This window comes from Haliaeetus leucocephalus, unplaced genomic scaffold (assembly GCF_000737465.1).
Source record: "Haliaeetus leucocephalus isolate CR32 unplaced genomic scaffold, Haliaeetus_leucocephalus-4.0 Scaffold120, whole genome shotgun sequence".
In the NCBI taxonomy this organism is placed as follows: domain Eukaryota; kingdom Metazoa; phylum Chordata; class Aves; order Accipitriformes; family Accipitridae; genus Haliaeetus; species Haliaeetus leucocephalus.
In genome coordinates, this window is record NW_010972556.1 from 3,128,563 (window position 1) to 3,152,464 (window position 23,902).

At 36.4% G+C, this 23,902-nt stretch overlaps 1 protein-coding gene across 1 annotated transcript in view; it reads right to left on the bottom strand.

The window, feature by feature from the left end:
- Positions 1 to 23,902, bottom strand: part of WDR70 (WD repeat domain 70) — a 142,740-nt gene that overhangs the window by 59,104 nt on the left and 59,734 nt on the right. Inside the window, exon 10 of the mRNA XM_010585826.1 lies at positions 551 to 725. Coding sequence (XP_010584128.1) covers positions 551 to 725 — 175 coding nt within the window. The remainder of the gene's footprint in view (positions 1 to 550; positions 726 to 23,902) is intronic.

Here is a 23,902-nt window from a genome sequence, read left to right on the forward strand (position 1 = left end):
AATTTTTACACATGAGACAATGTAACAACAGTTGGCATTTAATGTGCAGCATTACCCCTATCCTCACCCACCTGGATACTCTTCTCTGCCTATTATCTGGATGAATAACTGATTTCAGTATGAACTTTTATGAGTTACTGCTTAATGTATTCAGTATCTCAAACAAAATATGGAAGTATACATTTTTAATTACTTAAGAACCAACAAGAAATTACAGCTTTTTCCACAAGCATCATATCTTAAATGAATAATATTCTAAATACATGTATGTGTCCAAATTTTCTTTTTTTTTTTTAAAAACAGACTGCCAAGAGTTTCCTCAGTGTTCTGAATTGAACAGCAGCACACTGAATGATCAGTTGTAGAGATACAGAAGAAATATTATATTTTGCCTATGATTTAATTAGGGTTTTTTTTTTGTTGGGGGGGGGGGGGGTGGTGGTGGTGGTGTAAAATATAAGTAAAAAGCTACCAAAATTTATTTTATCAGGTTCAACATTCAGCACTTGATATATTAGTAGCATATATTGTAATCAAATACTTGACTTACACTCATATTCCTATCCCAGATCTGGATGGAGCCATCCTGGCAGCCAGCTGCAATAAGTTTACCATCTCTGCTGTACGTGCACGTTGTAGGAATCACCCGTTTACCTTGAACTGATCGTGGTTTAAATACGCTTTTGTGCTTTTTTTCATTGTTAACATCCCACGTCCTCACAGTTCTGGAAAAAGGTTTAAATAAAGAGTTGTTTTAGATAAAGTTAATACATATGAAATAATTCTTCTTATGACATAATCAAACACCTTTTTCAGCATAAATGGCATATAATATTATTCAAATAAAGTTGTAATGGCAAATAGCACTTAAGATATGGTATGGCAGTCATGAAACTAACGTGACAACTTTTCAGGTAGGAAACATCATATTCACTAACATGCATGTGAAGGTTAAAAAAATAAACAAACAAACAAAATCAGTTCTTCCCAAACTCTTATGTAAATACATAAAAATTCTTTACAAGTGGACAAACGACCAAAAGTTACTATGCAGGTACTACATAGTCTCCACTGTCACTGGAAATCAGGAAGATGAAAGTATTCAGTCCTTAACAAGAATGAAGACTTCAGGAAACAGGCATGAATGTTTATACAGATTCATTAACTAAACAGATTGTCTTAATTGTTCTGACATAACAACAACTGATAAACCTGCTTTTAAGTGGCTGGTTATTCTTCAGATTTTTCTATATTTTAAAAAGGCATTTTTAAACAATTAATTGTAATATTATTGTAGTTCTCTTCCACTAATCTTGAAGATCTTAGAATTCTGTTGTAAAACTTTACAAAGACTCATTTATGTAACATTGTTTTTTCAAGTTGAGTTTTTCCCACATTATTAGCAAAATAAATACATCCTTTTTTGTTTTAGTGGAAAAAGAATATCTGCCTGGATCTTCAATGTTTCTTAGATACACAAAAACATCCAAATGAGAGAGAACTAAACCACTGAGATACAGGTGGACTCTTTTAATTGTCTTATACAAATGTTTTCTGTCCATTTAATATGTTGAGTTCCTTCCAGATAAAAAATTCAAAACTCTTCTGGCATCTAATGCAGAGAAGAGTTTCAGGATTTGGCAAAGAAAGGAAGATCATTAATTTAGAAAGAAAAAAATCACTAAGTTCTCAAGACAACCTCATTTGTTTAGACTATACAAACATTGCCTATGATCCAACAGCATGTAATTCACTAGTCTCTAGCAAAGCAAATACCACTTTAACAAAGGCTGCCATCTCTCCAGAACAAGACAAGACACTGGGGCATAACATTAGGAACTTCCATCAGATCTGAAAGACCAGACAGTCTACAGACCTGACATATATATAATTCTAGGATAAAACAGACAAGAAAATGAGCTGGAAATAGGTCATAGAAGTTATATTTAATTGCACATTTAATGACAGTAATGAGAAATCAGTAACTGACATAAAATGAATCTCCAGTTGTCCATAATAAAGTCAAGATTAGTCTCATTTTTAAAAGTCTTCAAATCTCTTATCTGTAAGGCATCACTTCATTGCTCTATTTGGAACTCTAGCGTAAGACATGCAAGCGTTCTGATGGTTGGTTTGGGTTTGGGGTTTTTTTTCTTTCTTTTTTTTCACTGGGTCACTTAAATAAATCCACACTGCTATACGGAACAGGTTGCTCAGCAAGGTTATGGCGTCGCCTTTCTGGGAGTTATTCAAAACCTGTCTCGTCTGCACACGGCCATATGCTAAGTGCCTAGGTGACCCTTCTTTGAACAGGATGGTTGGGTTAGAGGATCTTCAGAGGTCACTTCCATCCTCAACCATTATGTGATTCTGAGATTCCCCTTTTCCACTCCATGTGTTGCCAATAACCATCTCAGTCTCCTACCTTTAAACAGGCCCATTGACAATTTCTCCCATTCTGATATTTACTCAAAACTTGAGTCTTTTTCCAGTTCCCTTCCCTCATAATATTCAATCCTTCCAGAGTCCCATTTGAATGACCTGTACCTCCAGGTCTCTTCCTCCTCTTGTGATGGCCATTTCCTGCTGGAAAGCTACTTCCTCTCTTACAGTGCAAGTTTCCCAGGACTGCCTTGGCATACCCACTTCTCAGAGGGTGTACCTGGTGACATGGTTATGTGCAGGGAAGTTTAAAGCCTGCCTCCCCCTGTTTGCCTTTTGATCGAAGGTGCCTCACAAGCATCTCAGCTGCAATTCCAAAAACAATCAGAATCCTTCACCATCCTAATTCTTCATTTCTGCTGGCACAGAAAGACTTTTAAAAATCCTTCAGTCTCCCCTTTTTAGGGCCCAATGTCCTGTCAAAACCTCAACTCATTCACAACGCTATAGAGCATATTCAAACCTTCTTACTCATTTTACCTTTCAACTGTAAAGGAAGAAGTAACACTTGTATAGTTCTCTCTCTTATAACACAGATTAAAAAAATGTGAGCCCTAAATCAACTGTAGTATCAGCAGGTCAGACAAAAAAATCCAAGTTTCCTGAGCTGCTGCTTCTGCTGCAGACAGTTGGCCACACTCCCTCACATAAGAGTTACATGCCCTGTTAAAAATGCCTGCAGAGCCTATGGTATGTTTAACATCCCCCCCAATGTTTTCTTAATATCTCCACACTGAATGTGTGTTACTGGTGCCTTCCTGCTATTGGATCTAACTATAGAACTTTTTGACTAACATAAAAGAAATATTATATAAGAAATCACCTATGTATTACTTACAAATTGATCAACCATTCCCAGAGTTCCCTTAACTCTTGAGCTAAGACTGAGCTCTTTAATCTCTTCTTTCACTTCAGATCTTTTAAGTATTTTTATTCTTCATGGAAACATTTCCAATTTTTATTAAAAAATGGACATCGTATTGCAAACACATCTCATAATACTATAGACAAAATTTCAGCTTACCACATGAATCAGTCAGCCCACCATTTCTGACTGAATCACCACCAACCAAAACATTAGGAGTCATCTATAAACTATATATGTTTTATGTTTTCCTTCAGACCAGTGATGGACTAGAAACATAGGGATCACTGAAGTACCTCCAGGAGATACTTTCACTACCCCATTCTAAGGGCCCTCATCACACAGTCTGAGTATGACATAGCCTAATTTGTTCTGACATTCCCCTTTTAGCCTCCATGCTCTGTCAACAACTACCTCAGCATCCCATCTCTTCTTTCAGCAGGCACTTTGATGCTTTCCCCCCATCTGCTGTACACACTTGAAACTCACTTGAAGCCTTTTTCCAGTCCCTTTCCCTCACAACACCTAATACTTCTTAATATTTAACTCCTCGCACTCTAGCCAGAAGGAAAAGGGATAAACAAGAAAGGAAGCACAGAAAGCCAAACAATTTACCTTCATGGAAGACGTCTTTAAATTGGCAATATGGCAAACAAATGCTAACTAAGGCTGCTTCTGTATTTTCTCTACATTTCTGCTGCTGACCCTCAGTCACCATACCTTACCACAGTCAACTCAGAGCACAATTTCTAATCATGCCTCTGTTGTTTTACAGAATATTTTGTACCATTTAATGATTCTTCCTCCTCCTCAGACATAACAAAAAAATAACTGAGATTATTACAGAGGTCCCATTTTCACTTCCTGACCTACTCTGGGTCCAATCTTATGTTTTTTGTGTTGAAACAAACAAAAAATTTTACTCCTGCATCAATCAGATCAGCTGCAGGAGACTTGTTTTGGTCAAAAAAACCTCTTAGTGAGAGTATCTCTCTAGGCCTAAGTAAGTGTGGGATGAAAGAATAGCATTATTTCACACTCTATGTTGCAGCATTTAGCAGAAGTATTATACTAATGTTTATCTGTTGATAGGTATAACCGAGATATTTTTGAACTCCACTGAAAAAAGGAAAACATTTCCTGAATGAGGCTTTTTTCCATCTGAAAACAAACTATGTTTAATGAAACTTTGTTCTTTAGTAAAAAAGTCATATAGGGATCTTTTTAAACTATCTCTCCAACATATAAAGTCATTCTGTCATCACATCAAATTTTAATATACTGAATGATACACACAGCCACATAAATATTTTTATCTGTCATAAATTTCTTTTCAAAGAAAACTTCCATGAAAAAGGTTCCACATACACAAGTTTAAATTTAACTTTTTAAAATGGTGGATTCCACATCTGCAAAACAGATTTTGTAAAGTTCTTGTATTTGCCAAGAGCAATTCAAAGCAACTTAGAAAAGGATGGGAATGCTCTTTTGGAAAGGTAATGTGGATATTTTCCTGACCACTGAGAAATTAAATGACCCATAATAAACAACTAATTTAATTACTGGGGTTTGGGGAGGGGGGGGACGGTGGGGTGTATTGGTTTTTTTCCCCCACAAACAGTTTTTCTCTTTTTCCCCCCTTTTTCTAATGTTCTTATGGTGTTATTACCAAGTCAAAATTTCTAATAAAATTAATTATTGACAATGCTGCTATATTACACAGATTATTAAAGGTATTTATGTAGCTGCATTTCCCAGCCTGCAAGGACAGAAAATTTCTCTAAGTCCTGATTCAGCAAGCCACTGACCATTCTAATCCTATTCTACTACAATCTGCTGGAATTCAAGGAGTAAACCAATTCAAACATTGAAGTCCTGACCTGTTGAATTCCACTAAGCTTCTCTGCCTGCCCCATCTCCTCTGTTTCTACTGGACTGCAATACTGTCTTGCACAATATTGAATGCTACTGGCATTTAATGTAGTATAAATATATTAAGTCTATTTTTAATAACTACGTCTATTCTTATCACACTTAAAATACAAAAATGCAACAGAATACATTACTGCTAAAAGTACAGATCAGGCTTAATGTCGTACATCTAGTAATTATATTACAATGCTTATCTTTGTAATACATTGTAGTGTTTACCTTTTGTAATATAAGGTTGCCCAAAAGGCTACCTTGGAAAGCTATAACATACTTTAAAATCATCATATAAATACCACTGCAATGGAATTTATTGGCAGAGCACAGAATTCCAGGTCATCAGTGATAGCAAACACATTTTTAGAAGTGTTAAATTATGCCTTTTTATAAAAAAGTAACCGATCTTAAAGCAAGATTTTTTTTCATCTTTTTTATGACATAAACCAACATTAACTACACAGGAATGAAATTAAGATGCTTACACAATATGGTGAAAAATTACCTAAAGCAGAGTATGTAAAGACAATAGATAGATAAGAAATAGCTGAAAAGTTCTGTTAACATGCACTTCGTGCAGATGCTGGTACAAGACTATGTCAGCAAGAAAACTTTCATTATTGTATTCTCTTTGCCCTCTTTCAGCAGAAGTAAGTTATAGTCTTCTTCTGTTGAGCACATGGGACCCAATGACGGCTGAATCACCTGCCAGACACTGAAAAAATTTGTACACACAAACAGATGGAGAAATCCAGAGAAACTTTCCATACTTGCTTGGCAGAAAAGCTTCTAAATAAGCTACCTACTCCCAGCATCTGAACAGAGTTAAAATAATTTAAACCAGAATACAAGAAAAGTCACATCCAATATAAGTAAAATCATAACTATGGAAGGAACTGCCAAAAAAATTGACACAACTTAATAATTTATAACAATTTTTCAGCTTCTCTATTACTTAAATAATCCCTAAATGTAAAAAACCAAACAGAAACATTAACAGATAAAACATTTTACCAGAGTAAGAAACAAACAAAACCATCAAAACTCATTTTTATGTGATATGCATCAAATGGGTTGAAGCAACTATGAAACTATATTTTTCCCTATTTCCAAGTAAAATTGGTAGCCCTTTTTTGATAGGAGAAATTACCACCATTTGGGTAATTACAGCTGAATTATAATGACTACTAGGGGCAGGGGGGGAGGAATTAGATTAAAATCTAATAACAATGAATGGGAACTACTCCCATTGTCCCATCCAAATCTATTACACAGCAACCAACTCAAAATTGAAATGACACATAAGCATGTCTGAAAAAGCATGGAGAGCAGATGTTCTAGATTTCTAAGCAAAAAACTTGATGCTGGCCAATATATGCAAGATTTGAGGAAAACTAAATTGGAAAAGGAGACAGAGAAGAACTGGCTATGAATAAGTATCAACTGGGCTAAGGAACCAGAACCCCTAATGGAGGTCAGGGAGAAGAGTAGACATGGAAAGAGACATTGCGGGTAAGGAGAATAAAAGCAAGGAACAGAATATAACAGTTATAATGGCATCCCAGATTTAGTATGACTGCTTTCAAGTCAGCTGTGTAGCATGTTCACAGGAGGAAAACAGCAGCAGCAGCAGCAAATACTAGCAAGTTATGACATATAATCACTTCTTGCTGAGGAACTGGTCAACAGATGCATTCAGATACAAAGAGTTACCCACCAATACTTCTATATAACCCCTTTCAGGTTATAATGAACACACAGTTGTAAAGACACAGTAGAATACTTGACAACAGAACCTCTTACTTATGGCACAATAAGTCTGTTTTTATTAAAATGCAAAGCTTACAAGCTTTCCAGACTGAGTAATTTTTGTGTTTTCCCAGATTAAACTACTGGTCAGGCTAACAATACAAAAAGGCATTCTTCAAGAGGGTAAAAATTTAAGAGTAGCAACAAACTTCCTAGAAATAAGCTAGTAATTAGCATACTACAAATCTTACCAATTTAATATTGACACATATCATCCAAGCAGAACTCAGATTTAGAGATTATATGCTTAAGTCATTCAGCCATCCAGTCCCTTCCTTCCTCAAGGTTATCAATAGGAGAAAAGAATCTCTTCAGTCCATACAATTAATTAGGCCCTTGACCATACAGTGATGAACAAGGGGGTATTATCTATGCATCTCTTCCTTGCTTCAGTTTTTGCATTACAGGAAGAGCACCCCTGCAGAATACAAGCAGAGCTGGAGACACAACTAATGTACAAAGCAAGCCAATGTGAAAAGACTATGTTTTCTCAATTTCTTGAACCAGCAGATCCTGTACGTAAAGTTTTATTGTATTTGCATATGAATGACTTACATATTTCAGCTATTCCCTTCTAGGGGCCTGTCCAAAGTGATGGAAAAAATACACTGTGGTATTTTGCACAATTTTTTTTTAACTACATTGTTACTTCTTTTAAAACCTGAAAATTTCCCCAAAGTATTTGCAGATCAGCTTATCAAAATGACCAACTCCAAAATTCCATCAAAGTCAAAGCAGACATATTTCAAACTCAGATTGGTAGAGAGAAGGAATGACAAAATACAACATAGAAAAAAAAAAATCCTGCATTATAAATGTTGACATTTATCAACTATCAACAGCAGCTGTTAACTCAAAGCACAAGAAAGAGCATCCAGTCACACAATGGGGAAGATTTCAGAACGGATCACGAAAGAGATTCCAATATTCCACTCTAGACTCTTTTTCTCCCTGTGAATTCCCACTGAACTATACTGCGCAATGCAAAATTCAGATAAATACCTTGCTATCTCCAGTCTTTAACTTCGAAGATTCTGAATGCTTTAATTCAAGCCAGTAAGTTTCACCTGGGACCTAAAAGTTTTACAAGACATTTTTTCCTTTCTAAAAAGATTTTTATCTATACCTTCTTCACAGATTTTCAAAAGACCCTCAAAATTTAAACTACACTTGCTCTTAACATACCTAAAGAAGAATACATTTGTTTTCTTATATCTGATTTGTTTTGCTAGATGTATAGATCTTGAAATAGTTATTTGTAAATCAAGTGTTCTTACATAATTAAAACCAGCTAAAAAATTCATTACATATAATACATCATTTTTACTAACAGATGAGGATACCAGCAATCTGTTCAGAATGTAATTGCTATCCTGGAAGACAGTATAACTTATTAATATAAATATTAATATAAATATAAATCATATACAGAAAGGTAGAAGATCAAGAGGAAAGTAAATGATAGAAAATCTTGAGTAAAAACAGAAGAGTAACATTACTATATGTCTTTTCCATTAACAGTTACTGGAAAGTTCCAATGTAGTTACTAATGCCCAGCAGAATTTTCCTCACATCAAAACAAATAGTCTGAACATAAGTAAAACAAAAGGCTTGGTGGGAGAAATTTTACAACCTCAGAAAAGAAGATATGAAAAGAAATAAAAGAAATACTATGGGAATGAACATTCAAGCAGAAAAAAGAAAGTTAAGAAGGAATATGGAAGTGAAAAACAGATCACTTGTGGAAAAACAGAAAAGGTTAACTAAGCTAACTGCAGGACAGAAAGCAGTAGTAGAGGATACACAGGCCTGCAATTATTATGCCAGTAAGAGTCCGTACTTCTAAGGAAGGAGGATTAAGATTCCACACACATCTTATATTCAGTGCTGCTTAGAATACAGAAAAATAGAATAAATCTAAAAGCAGTGATTACATTCTGAAGACAGGATAACTGTTGGGGTGGGGGGTGGGGAGGGAACAAACACCCCCACCCTCCAAACCAAAGCAACAAACAGCTTCAAGAACCAGTGCACAAGAATAAATTACATAAAAGGAAAGTTACGTTAAATAAAGCTTTAGATATTATTGAAAGGAGAATGGACTGCACTGAGCACTATCTTAAATAAATTCAAATTCTGTAGAAGATAAATTGGAAGGCAAATCACTGAGGCATTTAAAAAAACCCCACAAACACGCTCCAGGACAGTTTAGATTACCAAAAGAGTGATACAGAAAAAGGCCTCTTCAGACTAAGAAAACAGTCTTCAAATTAAAGGCATATAGTATACTGAAAACAACAGTTGCAGGGCTTATAGATTACTAAAAAATAATTCATTTAGGTGTTCCAAACTGTGTGGGTGTGATGGTTTCTTCCTTGAAGAATTTTCTCTCAAGTTTAACTCAAGGTAGTTATAATGGATTCAGTCTATTTGACAAAACCCCTTCTGTAGGCCAATGTACAGGCAAAAACTGAACATGCCCATCATGCCCACATTTCTATAAGCCTTTCTCCCTTAGTATCTCCTTAAATATTAAAGTATTTCCTTTTGTATTTCTCTAAAACAGCGAATGTGTTTGATTGCATTAGTGATGAGCATTTGGGCAACTAGACTGCACTAAGAAAAAAAACTTGTTAGTTTTGAATTACTTTCACGCTGGCACTGACAGCTAATTTGCTTTGTTTCTTGTTGATGAAGTCTTCACATACAAATTTGACTGGAGAAAGAGGTTGTTTTTCTTTGCCTCAGCAATTAGGTTGGCAATCATGGATGCTTACATGAAAGCTTATCACTTCTCCAGTTCAAATCAGTAAAGTATCTAAGCAAGTCTTCAGAAAACCATCCATAGCGTAGGTTAGAGAACCACCCCACTACGATCTTTTCATCCAATGAGTAACAGGTTCAGTGATTTTAATGACGTATATTGAGCTCTATGAAGAGTCAATATGCTTTTGAAATAATAATAATTCAAAGTCTATGTTAATGCTGTGCTATTTAAGAAAACTGAGCACTGGTATTTTCCTGAGACTATGTAGCACTTTGCACACAAGAATTCCTTCATTTACTATTCCAGCAACTTCTAATTTCAGTATCATTATTTCTATACAGAACATTAGATGAATTACAGATGTTATGTGATTCACTTCTGAAAGCTGTGACAGTAAAAGGAGGTATATTTTATGTCATTTCCAAATGGGGTAAGAAGGCAACAAACTTGAGATCTCATCTCCCCCTGAGTAAAGATAAGAGTGAGATGTAATCAGTCTCCCTGTGGGGTACATCTCATTAAGATCAAAGGGGAAGACTTCTGGTAAAGAACATCTCAACAGTTCAAGTTACTGTCACCTGCATGAACTGAAATGACTCAAGAGCAGTCTTGCATGATACAGCAAAAGCAGGAAGAGTAAATCACTAGGAAAACAGGATGGTTTCTAAAAAGCTGATTAGTCATGGCTATAAAATAGTTAAGGCTCATCTGTATCTCAAGTTCTTCTTCACTCCAATAAATAACTTAGATCGGAACTAACACTCAGCAGAACTCTCCATTAAACCAGTGAAAACTCAACTGAAATTAAATTAAAGCAGTCAAGCAATTAAAGCCTCTCTGAAGCAACACCTCAGCAGATCCTATATGCATGACAGTTAGTTTTAACTGTTTTTGCTGCCCTCTTAGATCTCACTAACAGCCACTTTTCCATAAACAATGAACCACAGTCTAACAGAGGTAAGTAACACAAGAGAGCAAATTTTAAGTCTTAAATGTATTTTCATTTTTAAAGTTACAGAATCTATTCTAAACAACGCAAAGTTTGACTCAGCTGTACAGATTATCTATGCACTTTGGGTTACAGAAAATTTTAAGTGAATTTTACTTTGTATTTATGTATGAAGTAACAAACTTTGTATGTTTTAGTACAATTTTCATAAAAACTTATGAAAGGCTTATAAAGACCAGGCCAAACTACAACACATAAAGTATAAGTAAATACAAATATATGTATTTATTATATTTTCTGGAATACACACCAAAGTGTATGACACTTCCCTTCTCCTCTCAAAAATTCAGAAAGGAAGACAGCATCTTTTGCAGATAAGAATAAGGTTCTTAGCCTCAGGGCTCCAAAGAGTCATGATACAGTCCTGTATTTGTCTGGATAACCACGCAGACCATCACTTTTTCATACACTTGTCACCATAGTCTGCTCATATCACAATGTTGCTGCTACTGAAGAAGGCCCTATATTCCTTTCTGACTTTTGTGTATGGTTAAAAGTCTAAAGCAAAAGGTTAGTGGACAAAGCAGTATTAAATTTTATTATTTCTGAAGATAAAAACTAAGGGACTTACACTCCCATAGCAGTTATATTCTCCACATTGGGGGAAATGTTATTGTTTTGTTGGAGTTGAAAATGTGTAGATTTAAAAATAGTAAAGACAGGACATAAACAACTAAAAAATATTTTTAACACTCTGTTTTTCCTCTTAAATAAAAAAGACCAGAGAAGCAACTTGTTTCATAGACCAATCCGATAAAAAAAATCAAGTAGCTCTAGAGTTTGAACATGTTACTTTATAGTGCTCTAGCCTTCTGTTTGCCTTAAGCCCTGAAATTTCAGTCTGTTCAGAAATTCACCTTTTAGTTCACTACACAGCCTGCTTCTACCTGAGCAACCTGATCTAAGTTGGCCTTGCGCAAAGCAGGGGATTGAAACGGATGACCTCGAGATGTCCTCTTCAACCTAAATTATTCTGTGAGTCCAGACAACTTGAAATGGTGCTTTACAATGCCTTCAGAGCATATGAATATTCTTGGCAGGGACCCACACTTATATTTAAAATTCTATGAACCAACATAAGTCTCTTCAAAAGCTAGTAAGACTAGAACTAAGCTCAAAATCACAACAAAGACATAAAAATAGCATCAGTATCACTGACTTAGGAGCTACTGGGAGGTGGATATTGGGAAAACTGCAGAAACTTCAGTTGGTGACTCAAGTCCGTTGCTCCTACATGTTGTAAATGACATCTTACTTCTCCGCTCCCTTCTGCACTCACGAGTAGTTAACAAGCAACTATCCCCACACCTATTTGGATACTTGTCCTAGTTTAAGCTAGAATAGTTAATTTTCTTCTTAACAGCTGGTATAATTCTGTGTTTTGGATTTAGTAGGAGAATAATGTTGATAACACACTGGTATTTTCAGTTGTTGCTAAGTAGTGTTTAGTCTAAAGTCAAGGATTTTTCAGCTTCTCATGCCCAGCCAGCAAGAAGGCTGGAGGGGCACAAGAAACTGGGAGGGGACACAGCCAGGGCAGCTGACCCAAACTGGCCAGCGGGATATTCCATACCATGTGACATCATGTCCAGCATATAAACTGGGGCAAGTTGGCCAGGGTGGATCATTGCTCGGGGACTGGCTGAGCACCATTTATTTTGATTATTAAACTGTTCTTATCTCAAACCACAAGTTCTACTTGGTTTTGATTATCCTCCACATCTCACGGCAGGAGCGGGGGGCAGGGAGGGGGGGCTTGCGGCAGGGCAGGGAGGAGTGAGTGAGTGGCTGCATAGTGCTTAGCTGCTGGCTGGAGTTAAACCACAACAATACTCCACAGCAATCAATGTTTAACTTGCATCTGAAAGCCCTCCTACACAGGTCAATCAAATAGTAGGAAGATTCTCAAATAATTTTTTTTTCTAGTTAGAACTCATGGATGCCTCCTCAATAATTCAGCTATTCTTTAAATGAGTGTAAATGCCCAGCTCTACCTTCCTTTTTACCTGGGGAATCGGCAACATTTTTAATTCTTTTTTTCTTAGAATCACAGAACATCTCAAGTTGGAAGGGACCCATCAGTATCATCGACCCCAGCTCCTTGCTCCTCGCAGGACCACCTAACACTAAACCATATCACTAAGAGCGTTGTCCAGGCGCTCCTTGAACTCCGACAGGCTTGGTGCCGTGACCTCTTCCCTTGGGAGCCTGTTCCAGGGACCCACCACCCTCCCAGCGAAGAACCTTTTCCGAATGTCCAGCCTGAACCGCCCCTGAGGCAGCTCCATTCCATGTCCTCGTGTCCTGTTGCTGGTCACCAGAGAGAGGAGATCAGCACCTCCCCCTCCGCTGCCCGCCACCCCCCCAACCGGCGAGGAAGGTGCGGGCGGCCATCAGGGCACCCCTCAGCCTTCTCTTCTCCAAGCCGAGCCAGGCAAGTGACCTCGGGCGCTTGAGTCTTGCCCTCGAGGCCTTTCACCACCTTGGTTGCCCTCCTCTGGGCACACTCGAACGGTTTGATGTCCTTCTTACACTGAGGCGCCCAAAACGGCACACGGGGCTCGAGGTGGGGCCGCGCCAGTGCGGTGTAGAGTGGGACAATCACCTCCCTCGAACAGCCAGCCGTGCTGGGCTTGATGCACCCCGGGACATGGTTGGCCCTTTTGGCTGCCAGGACACACTGTTGACTCAATTCAACTTGCCATCCACCCAAGCCCCCAGATCTCTTTCCGCAGGACTTCTCTCCAGCCTTTCATCCCCCAGTTTGTATGTATAACCAGGATCACCCTGTCCCAGGTGGAGAATCCTGAACTTGCTTTTGCTAAATTTCATACGGTTGGTGATTGCCTAGCTCTCTAGTCTATCCAGATCTCTCTGTAAGGCCTCTCAACACTTCAAGGGAGTCCACAGCTCCTCCTAGTTTAGTATCATCAGCAAACTTACTTAATGTGAGTTCGATTCCTCTGTCCAGATTATTTATAAAAACATTAAAGAGCATTGGCCCTAAAATTGAACCATGGGAAACCCCACTGGTGACTGGCCACCAGCCTAATGTAACTCCATTTACCATAACTCTTTGAGCCTGACCCATCAGCCAATTGCTCACCCAACATATTACGGACTTGCCTAGCTCTATGCTGGACACTTTATCCAGAAGGATATTGTGACAGACAGTATCAAAAGCTTTGCTAAAATCCCCAAAACTCCTGTGCTGGCTATGACCAACGACTGCATTGTCTCTCAAGTGTTTTTCAGTAACTCCTGGAATAACCTTCTCCATATTTTTACCAAGCACTGAACTGAGACCGACAGGCCTGTAATTGCCAGAGTCCTCCTTCTTACCCTTCTTGAAAACTGGGACATAATTTGCCAGCTTCCACTCGACTGGAAGCTATCAGTGAAAAGCAAGTTCAGGACACTTTGTATGTTTAGCTCCTTCCTACTATGGCAAAATGTTGCTAAGGAAGCTCTTAAAAAAATAAGCCATTTCTGAAATACAATTTTTAATTTTTGTATACTTTAATGTTTAAAATCCAAATGTGTTTTCTCTTGAAGCAAGACAACCATCAATTATATGTGCAAACAGGGCAAACTGGTGATCCCAGGCTGAATTTGGCCCTTCCACAATTTTGTAATGCCTGGCACCCTCAATTTTGTGGAAAGATAACAACAGCTTTTAGAAGTGTATGAGATGTCAAAACCTCCTCTTCACATACGTATGAGTGGTTGTTTAGACCCACAAGCTACTGCTGGTTTTACACAGCCCAGGATAGACATTCCTAAGTGGCCATTCAGTTCCTACCACTGGAAAAGTTGAACCATCTTATTTGAAAGTGTGTACAGTAGCAGCGGAGAAGTTAGTGTCAGAATTGTAAGTTTACCAGATACTTTCAGCCTTTGGTGAAATCATGTTAAGTTGTAAACTAAGTTTACAAAACCAGTTCCATTTCCAAATGGAGGAAAAAACCCTATACTTTAATGTCACATCTGCTGTTTGCACATGAACAACATGAACAACTTCACATGCTTACTAAAGTCACTGCATTTATACACATATCAGATAGATGTGCATATATGTGTATTTCAAACTACTGTGAAGGAACTACAAATTCTTAATTTATGACCCATCACCACTGGGTGGATTCCCTAGCTTTTCCTTGGTGAGTTTCTCCGTCTTACACTGACAAACAGAATAAGCCTCCTCTATTTCATATATGATAAACTTGGAAGGTGTGGATAACACGAAATTCTAAACTTATCATTTCAGAAAAACAAACTGATCTGGTCTTGGAGTCAATATATGAGACCAGGGGCAGAATCTCAAAATGAAATTCGAATATCAAAGCACAATGCTTAACTGAAAACCTAGTCTTCAGCAAAAGTTTGTGTTTACATAAGCTGCAATGTAAAAACCACTTGATTAATCAATTTCACTTCAACCATGCTTTGTGGAAAGCAGAGTTTTGTTCCTGTCTATGTGCATAAACGCATATGGATTGTAAAATTAAAACCATTCCATAGGGCCTAGGGACAAAGTACAAGCCACACTCACTTCCACAGAGCCATGGACAATATAGTAGCAAGACCTGCTTAAACATCTGAAGAAAAAGAATTGGCACAATTTTGCATGCTTTGGTGTCCATTTTCTCTGCACTGCAGCAAGTTTTTCCTTTTGTTTTAAATTTTTAGTTCTGAAGACAATCTACCTGAAACTGTATGAAGCCTTTAAAAATGAAGTTATGCAGTAAAAATGTCAGTTGAAAAAAGTTCTCAAATGCAAGCTCTTACAAGTGACTGCATTTCTTATTGCAGCAATGAACATTTTAATCAAGAAAAACTTCAGAAAAATATTAATATAAACGTACATAGTTTATAAAGACGAAAATAGCTCTACTAACCCTTTTGTAAACACACAGCTTTCAGCAAGGGCAGCACAGTCATTATTCAAACTCCTCTCAACCAGGCCTGCTCATTTGCTGTGCTCTCTTAATCAGCTCTGCACTGCATATATATCTATAAATAGATAAGTCAGTCTAGGAAAAGCCATCCTCACATATCTGGAGTGGACTTCACACCTTTACACATGTCAAGACAAAAAGCAAACTACTATGCCAGTGCAGTACAAATTACTACACACATGTGAGATAGCAGTGATTTCTTGATGAAGGCACTCTTGTATTATGAACAAGTCTCCAGAGGTGATTTTTCCAAAGACTCAAAATTTTGACTAATCGGGAGATTTTCAGAAGAGCAACAGAACTTTACCCCTACACAACCACAATGCTCCCTCTTCCTCCAAAATACCATGCCTGTATGCCAAAGGATGAGAACTCGTGCTGTGTCAGAGACATGAGAAAAAAAGTCACCAGAACTTAACATAATTGACACATGTAATTCCTAAGCCTCATAATTGGAAACAGATGAATTGCAATGGCTGAAATAAAGAATAAAGCACCAACTATGTGAGGATATATAAGGTAGATATACAAATCCTCCTGTGTAATTTGATTTTCATAAATGCCAATTCTGCTTTATTTTTACCTCATGCAACTCTTGAGAGCAAGTTTTTAGATAATCTGCATGGTATTTCAATGTACATATTTAAGCAAAACTCTGTAGCACACAGAGTATATAAAATACTGGTTAAACCAAGTTTGTGTGGAAGCAAAAAGTACTGTATTTTACGCAAGTGAAAACTGAGATGGAGACCTAAAACCTCTGTAACTGACAGAGGAATAAAAAGAAATTATTTTAAGAAATTATTTTATCATGGGACCAGGTACAAGACTATCAGTTCCTTACTCTCTGTGTTTACTTGCATGCATGCACACAAACATCTGATTTCTTTGAAGCCATTATCATTTTGTTACTTCACGTACCTCTAACTTTCTTCCTGCTTTGAATCTTATGAATGTAACACTAGTCACATACATTTGATATTTAATTCTAAGTAATATCTGCAACAGTTTGAGAATGCCTTATTTAAGCTAACTTCCGGTTCACAAATAGTCACTACAAGAAATAAAGCTTGCAAGGCTTACTACCTTAAAGTCTTCCTATATTATGGCACTGAATATACATGGAAAACTTTTAAGTTATATTCCATATAATTATAGGCATTTCCAAACAAAGTGGGCAGATCCACCACATCTCTACTGCTTTTGGAAGCCTTGCAATATTTTGTACTTTCCCAAGATGCTCTTGAAATTGGTAGAATGCATGAGTATTTCAGCTTTCACTTGAAAGAACCACAAAGAGTTTGAAGTATTAGTATTAAGCAAGTTCAGACTAAAGGCTCAGAAACAGGGAAACAAATAAGCAACCTGTTAAATATTTATTTGTATTTTGAATTAATAGATGTTATTATGTATCTACTTGAAAATCTACTTGGCATTGTCTAAGATGTTATCATCCGGCTGTTTCGTTGCTAAATCATTCATTTGAATGTAACCTGGTGAGAAGGCTTTTTAAACCAAGCCACCAACTTTCTACCAAAGCAGATGAGTAACGTTCACATTACTCATTCCACCTATTCTGTCACAAGGGTGTTAACCTTCAGCAGAGGATAAAAAAAATGGGAGTTTGCATGTGAAACAGCTACTTTACAACTGCATGGACTGTTCCTCAAAATACCAGCATCTGTGAAACTAAACTATAGTATTATTTTTCATGTACAGTGCTCAGGAGACTATTAATATCATCTAGATCCATCTAAACGTGGGTCCTGGGTTTAAAAATTAGATATTCTAGAGTCACTGAGAGACTTGTTAATTCAATGGCTAAACTTCATGTAAATAAATGTGAGCTATGTAAAATATACAAGACACCCTTTGTCTACTTGGAAAAGTTTCTACAGCAAACAAGCCCTGGCCATGGACTGTATGAGTCTACTCTGGTCCTCTGAGGTAGTCTCTCTGCATGCAAGAACTGGAAACAAATATTCCACACTGTATTTCAATGGCAAATATGATTTAATGATCCAAAAAGACAACTACAAAAAATGTATTTTTATATTAGCACTATACTCATTCAGTGTCCTTAAAAAAATTAAGAAGAAAATTCCAAAGGAAAAGCAGCTCATGCTGTGGACAGACATATGCTGGGATGAAACATCAATTTATAGACAAGTAATTAAATCTATTTTCAGAATCATTATAACTTGGATGAAAAAAAATAAAGTCTTTTTTTATAAAAAACACTCCCCGAAAAAGTTCCAAAGCCAAATTTTAACTCAAACCAACTCTGTTTAAAGTTAAATTATTTGCTAGGATTTACAATAAACATGCTGATAGAAGAATTAATTTTTAAAGCTTATTATGTACCACCAAAAAAGGGAAGACCTTTTTTCTTTTCTGAAACTATTCAGTACCTGTTATTCTGCTATCCCTTTAGTTCACTGTGAATCATACAACAGGAGGAAGCTACAAATAAGTATAAGTAAATTATTTATTTTGAAGGGAGAAAAGTATATGGTCTATTAAGTTTATGATGACAAAATAAGATCTGCATCTTATCTCACCAAAAGTTCAATCTCAGGAGACTGAAATGTTTGCCAGCAGGTTCTAAATTACACAGACACCAATTAATGTAGATCTTAATTGTAGAGATTAGCTGACCAGAAGTTTCCACTACCATTAACGAGCTAAACTGCAGAATATCGATCAGATGTTTTCTGTCCTAGCAAACAGCAGATTTCACAAATCACAGGTTTGGAAACATTTCAAGGAGATGAAAGGTTTCCAAAACCAAGATAATCTCTCTCAAGAGAAATGCATTTACTATACAGCTTTATTAGCAAATACTTGAATGATAAAATTAGCTTAAAAAATTAACATTATTGCCATAAAAGGACTGTAAAACAATCTACTGGGGAATGATTCAGAGACAGCAAGGGGGAAAAAATCAGGTAAAAAGTCAACAAGGAATTGGTTCATAACACTGTGGAGGCAGATTGATTTTGAAGAGATAACAAGAAACTAAAAAAGCAAAAAAAAATCTTGTTAACTGATGTGCTACAGGAAGATTATATCCATTTCCCACCAGAAGTTCCTCCTGGACAGTTCTGCCACCCTAAGAAATTCTCTGTATGGACTTCTTCCTAGCCTCAAAAAGTTGAATAACTTTAACAGACATTCACAGCTCAAGCCCCAAACCCTTATCCACCAGTACCTAAATCACATATATGAGTTGATCAGCTTTTATCACCAAGAAATCTACATGCCCATTCCAATATCAGGTTTATTAACTGGTGCTTTCTGAGCTCACTGCTTTGTTTGATGATTAAAAGAGAAATTTCATCCACCAATTTCTATGTGAAGGCTACAAATGGTAAAAAATTTACTGCATTCCTTCCTTAATAATAAGTTCCAGAGTCACATAATCCCTCTGTTGACAAAGAAATACTTTTTCCCTCCTATTCAAACCTTGCTAACTTCCGATCACTGGATCTAGTTATGTCTTTAACAATTCAAAGAAATTTCAACTCTCAGACATTTAATCTCCATTTCAATATTTCTTTATTATTGCCAAGTCTTTTAATATCCTATTCAATATACTGAAGCACATTCAGCTCCTTGAGTCTCTATTAAACAAAGTTTCAGGATTCTTCTCTGAGATTTTTCCTTTTCACTGTCTTTCAACTTCCTTTTAAGGCTGCTGTCATTGGAACTAGACACAGAACTCAACTGTAGTCTCAATGGTAATTGCTGAAACAAAACATTAACATAATATCCTTTACCAGTGTCATTAGTAAGAGTTAATTCTCTGTGTATGTATGGATTTTTAAAAGATGTGTATCTGCTCTTCCATAGCATCATACTAAGAGCTTATATACAATTAACCCTAGATAACTTTCAGGAAAGCGGTCTAATTTTGAAAATATTCTTCTCCATGTATGACCTCACATGCTGTTGTCTTCGCCCAGTTCACTAACCAATCTGCTTTCATTATCAGTGATTAATACTTAGTGTTCAGATTTTACTAGAAATATTCAGACTTTCTCTAATAAAATGTTTTAATTAAAATAATTTACATAAATATAAAAGTTTTAAGGTAACAGTCCAATCTTATGAAACTGCATTAGAAACGTGTTGTTTTGATTACTTCAGATGACCAGTTTTAAGATCTCTTCCCATTAGTCAGTCCAGCTGAGATATGACAAAAGTCTCACATGTATTTACAAGATTAATCCTTTGAAAGTCACAAAATTCACTGGAATTAACAGAAAAAAATTAACAGATTTTTTATTGTAATTTACTACTTGTAACTTTCCAATGGCTACTATACAAAAATTTCTAAAATGTTTGATTAAAAAAACAAGAGAAGTTTCTCTCACAAAAACCCATACAGAATTTCCATGTTACTCTATCCTGCTTGCAAAATGGGATTTATCAGCCTTAAACAGAATTTTCTTAACTGAAAGCATTTCCAGACCAACCATCATCCAGTGAAACCATATATACACCTTTGAAAAGACTCTCAATTGAGAAATGCAACTTCAGACTGTTCCAATTCATTTCATGAAAAACAAAAACCACCCGACATACATCTCTTAGGCACTAAACAAGTAACTAATCAGTGGGATTTTAACTAAAACATATATTTATACAACATGAGGACCCTGATAAGAGGAACAATTTTAAATTTCATTATACAAACAATGAAATTACCTGCAATTCCAAATGTCAAAAAACCCAAAGCAAATATTTTCCCAGAATTTTGATCTATAGGATATTAGCTATCATTAGTCATTACTGCATAACTTTAATACAGAATCAGATCTGAACATTAATCATGGCAATTTAATTTTATTTTCTTAGATAGAATACATATTTTATCTTTGTAAGTAAATGTGCCAAAATAAATTCTTGTCTACCCTACTTTACTTTCTCATTATCAAACAAAAACATTTGAGTTTAGTTTACTAAGTCTATTGTACTTCCCATTATTACTAGAATAATCAGAGAATTCTGGTCATTCAAATAAGATGCATATCTCATGAGAAAACAGTCCTTTAAATTGAGTTATAGGTTAAAATAACCAGTGAATACTTGAGAGGAAAGGATTTCATCTTCATATAATAAAAGACATAATCAATTCTTCATGGGAGAGGACAGGAAAGGAAATTGCCTTAGTGAAAGATACTTGTGGAACAAAGTCATCACAATGGAAGTGTTTGCTTAACAACCTGTATATGACCAAAAACATGGGAAATTTCCTATTAGTTTTAAAAGCAGCAAATTCCTGTCTTCTTTCCTACCTGCTATCGAGCTGAGCTGATAGAAATATTAAAACTTCCAGTCTCCCATCATTTCTATCCTGCCAGAATTTACTTACCCCTCAGATCTGCTAATGGGGCTACTCAAAAGTATCATCTAACCCATCTCAGTCAAAGTGAGCCAAGACCAGGAAATATGTAATAATTAAACAGTTTTTCCAATCTGTCTCATTTTAACAGAAAGGAGTTAGAGAACAAGTCCCAAGGTTATCCATATAAGTTAAGTTGTGCACAATACAGGTGAGAAGTGAAATATTAAGTGTTCTGGGACAAGAAAAGCAAATACATGCACTGAAACTACTGCCTTTCCATGCTAACCTAAGAACATTGTGACTGACTAGCAAAAGCCGACTTCTTTTGAAAAGGCTGTCCCTTCTTGCTCTGCTCACTGCACAGTTCTAAAGGGAGCAAAATGTTCAGAAGGCACTGAAGTACTGTGAGTATTTAAATTCTGTGCTTGCCAGATAAGCCAACCATTTTTAATGTATATTTTCATCTGACACACAAAAAACCTTTCAAGTTTCTTGCCATAATAAAAAACAACTTTACTTTGGTATAACTAAAAATAAATCATTGAATGGAACTGTATTCTATTATTTTCTAAATTAATTCTGAAAATCTGTCTAAACTGTAAGTGTCCTGGGAAAAATGTATTTCATAAAAATCTTGAAGAAAAATTTTCAAACTTCAGAATTTCATCTTCATATGGAATATTGCACATGAAGCGAACATGTATTTGTATACACACCTGTATAGCTACTTGCTTGAAATTACTTGGCAAGAATTTTTTTTTTTCCTAGGATGGAACTCCAAGCCACACTACACTACTGGCAAGTTCAGTTGTTTCACCTCAATTTATTTGCATTCCCTACCCTATAAAGCAGTATGATGCAACTAGGTATAATTCAGGGTGACCTTTCCGGGGAGTAGTAACTTCAGACCCCAAAGCAGGTCCTATGCTCTATTGCATGCAGCTTCTTTTAAGAACTAAATCTAGAAACTGCAGAAAAGCACAAGCCTAAGACTTTACAATAAAACAAAGATTTTAAAATTATCCCCTAGATAAAGGCGAAACATTAGTAATTATTTTCAAGTACACTTTGCCAACTAGTCTTCAAATTTGTGAACATAAATATAGTGTTGAAGCTTAGGTTCTAAAGAAAGTTTATACAAACATGTTGGTAGTAGCCTTGGCATTACTATCTTAATGATCTCAGCAGTTTTCAAAGCTGGAGACTGATCAGTGTAACTGTATTTATTACGCATAAAATGTTTAACACACTGAAGGTGTTAAGACTAATAATATTTATCCAAAAGCTTTCTTCAGTGTTGTAGTTTGTTTGGTGCTTTTAAACAAAAAAAGGTCGGTATATGTAACAAGTTTAATTGTCATATTTCTTCCAATACATTATTCACAAAATCTTCAAATTCTGTGTAACAGCAAAACAATATAACTACACTTACACTGGACTGCACAAGTCCAGAGTCTGCTCTCACCTATGTTTTCATATGCACAGTATTACTGATACTTAAAATACTCAAGAAAGAAAAGTAAAATTATAGCTACAGTTCTCCAGTTGTCAACCAAGCTATTCCAGGCCTTAACAATGTCCAGACAGACTCCAGGGTTGTATTCACTTAAAGTGTAATCAGCTTAGGCTGAGAGGCTATCAACCTAGAGTGAGCAGACAGTATGTAACCTGAAGATTAGACTCTATAAATCCAGGAGAAATGCCATGTAATCCCAGTTTCACAGCCAGCAGAGCTGATCTTCACAGTGCATGGCCCAGCAGGCTGGAGATACCAAACCTCATGCTCTTCTGAGAACATACTACCATGGAAAAAAAATCTAAGGAGCAAGTATGTGAACTCTAGTAGGTGACTTGGCTCTAAAGTTTATGGGGCACAGACCTCATCAACTGAATGAAAACAGAATCATCTGGGCTGAAGGGAGCTTGCCAGTTCAAGACAAGCGTCGTGGGAGGAAGAGCAATTGATTGCTCTGTGGGCAGGAAAACTGACTGCTGGCCATCTTCAGCAGTACTATTCCAGACCTTGCTCAAAACTCTTTTCTGTCAAGCTATCAAGCCTTTATGCAGTTCTGGGCCTAAGTAAAGGAACACTTGCCAGAAAACAATGGTCATGAAGGAGAAGTCATATACTGATAGCTGCCACCTACACAGACATAGAAAGAAGGCAGCTAATTAGAAGGAAACGAGACAGCAGCTATTCTAGACGTGAAGCTCATTTATAGGATGGAATTGGAATTGGTTAACATATAAAAAGTGAAAGGTAGCTGAGATAAAAGTGGTCATGAAACAGCGCTGTTCACTAAGATGTATCAAATTTCAAAAGCCCCCACAAGTAGTATCTAGGACGTAACAGATGTCCTGAAGGAGAGAAAACTCTTCTAAACAACAATGCTTGCAAACATTAGATGGTAGTTATGCAAAACTACTATCTACACCACTTGTCCTTCACAAATTATATTTTGCATGCTTGAAACTACAACTCATATTTGCAAACTTAATTACACTTACTGTCAACTGTTCCATTAAAAAAGATAGTTAAGCTACCACTGTCAAAACAGTTAATAGTTTTAAACCTGAAAAGAAGGATTTTAAGGATGTATTCACTTCTCCTTTCTGAGTACTCTCTATGGTCATCACTTATTCTAGTTAACACCCCAAGTGGCAGAAATCTATCCCTTTCTTTTTCATTAAGACACAGAGAACATACACTAAGCAACAGTGTATGATTTAAAAAAAGACATTTAACACCCTATCCCATGGAGCAAGTAGCTTCATA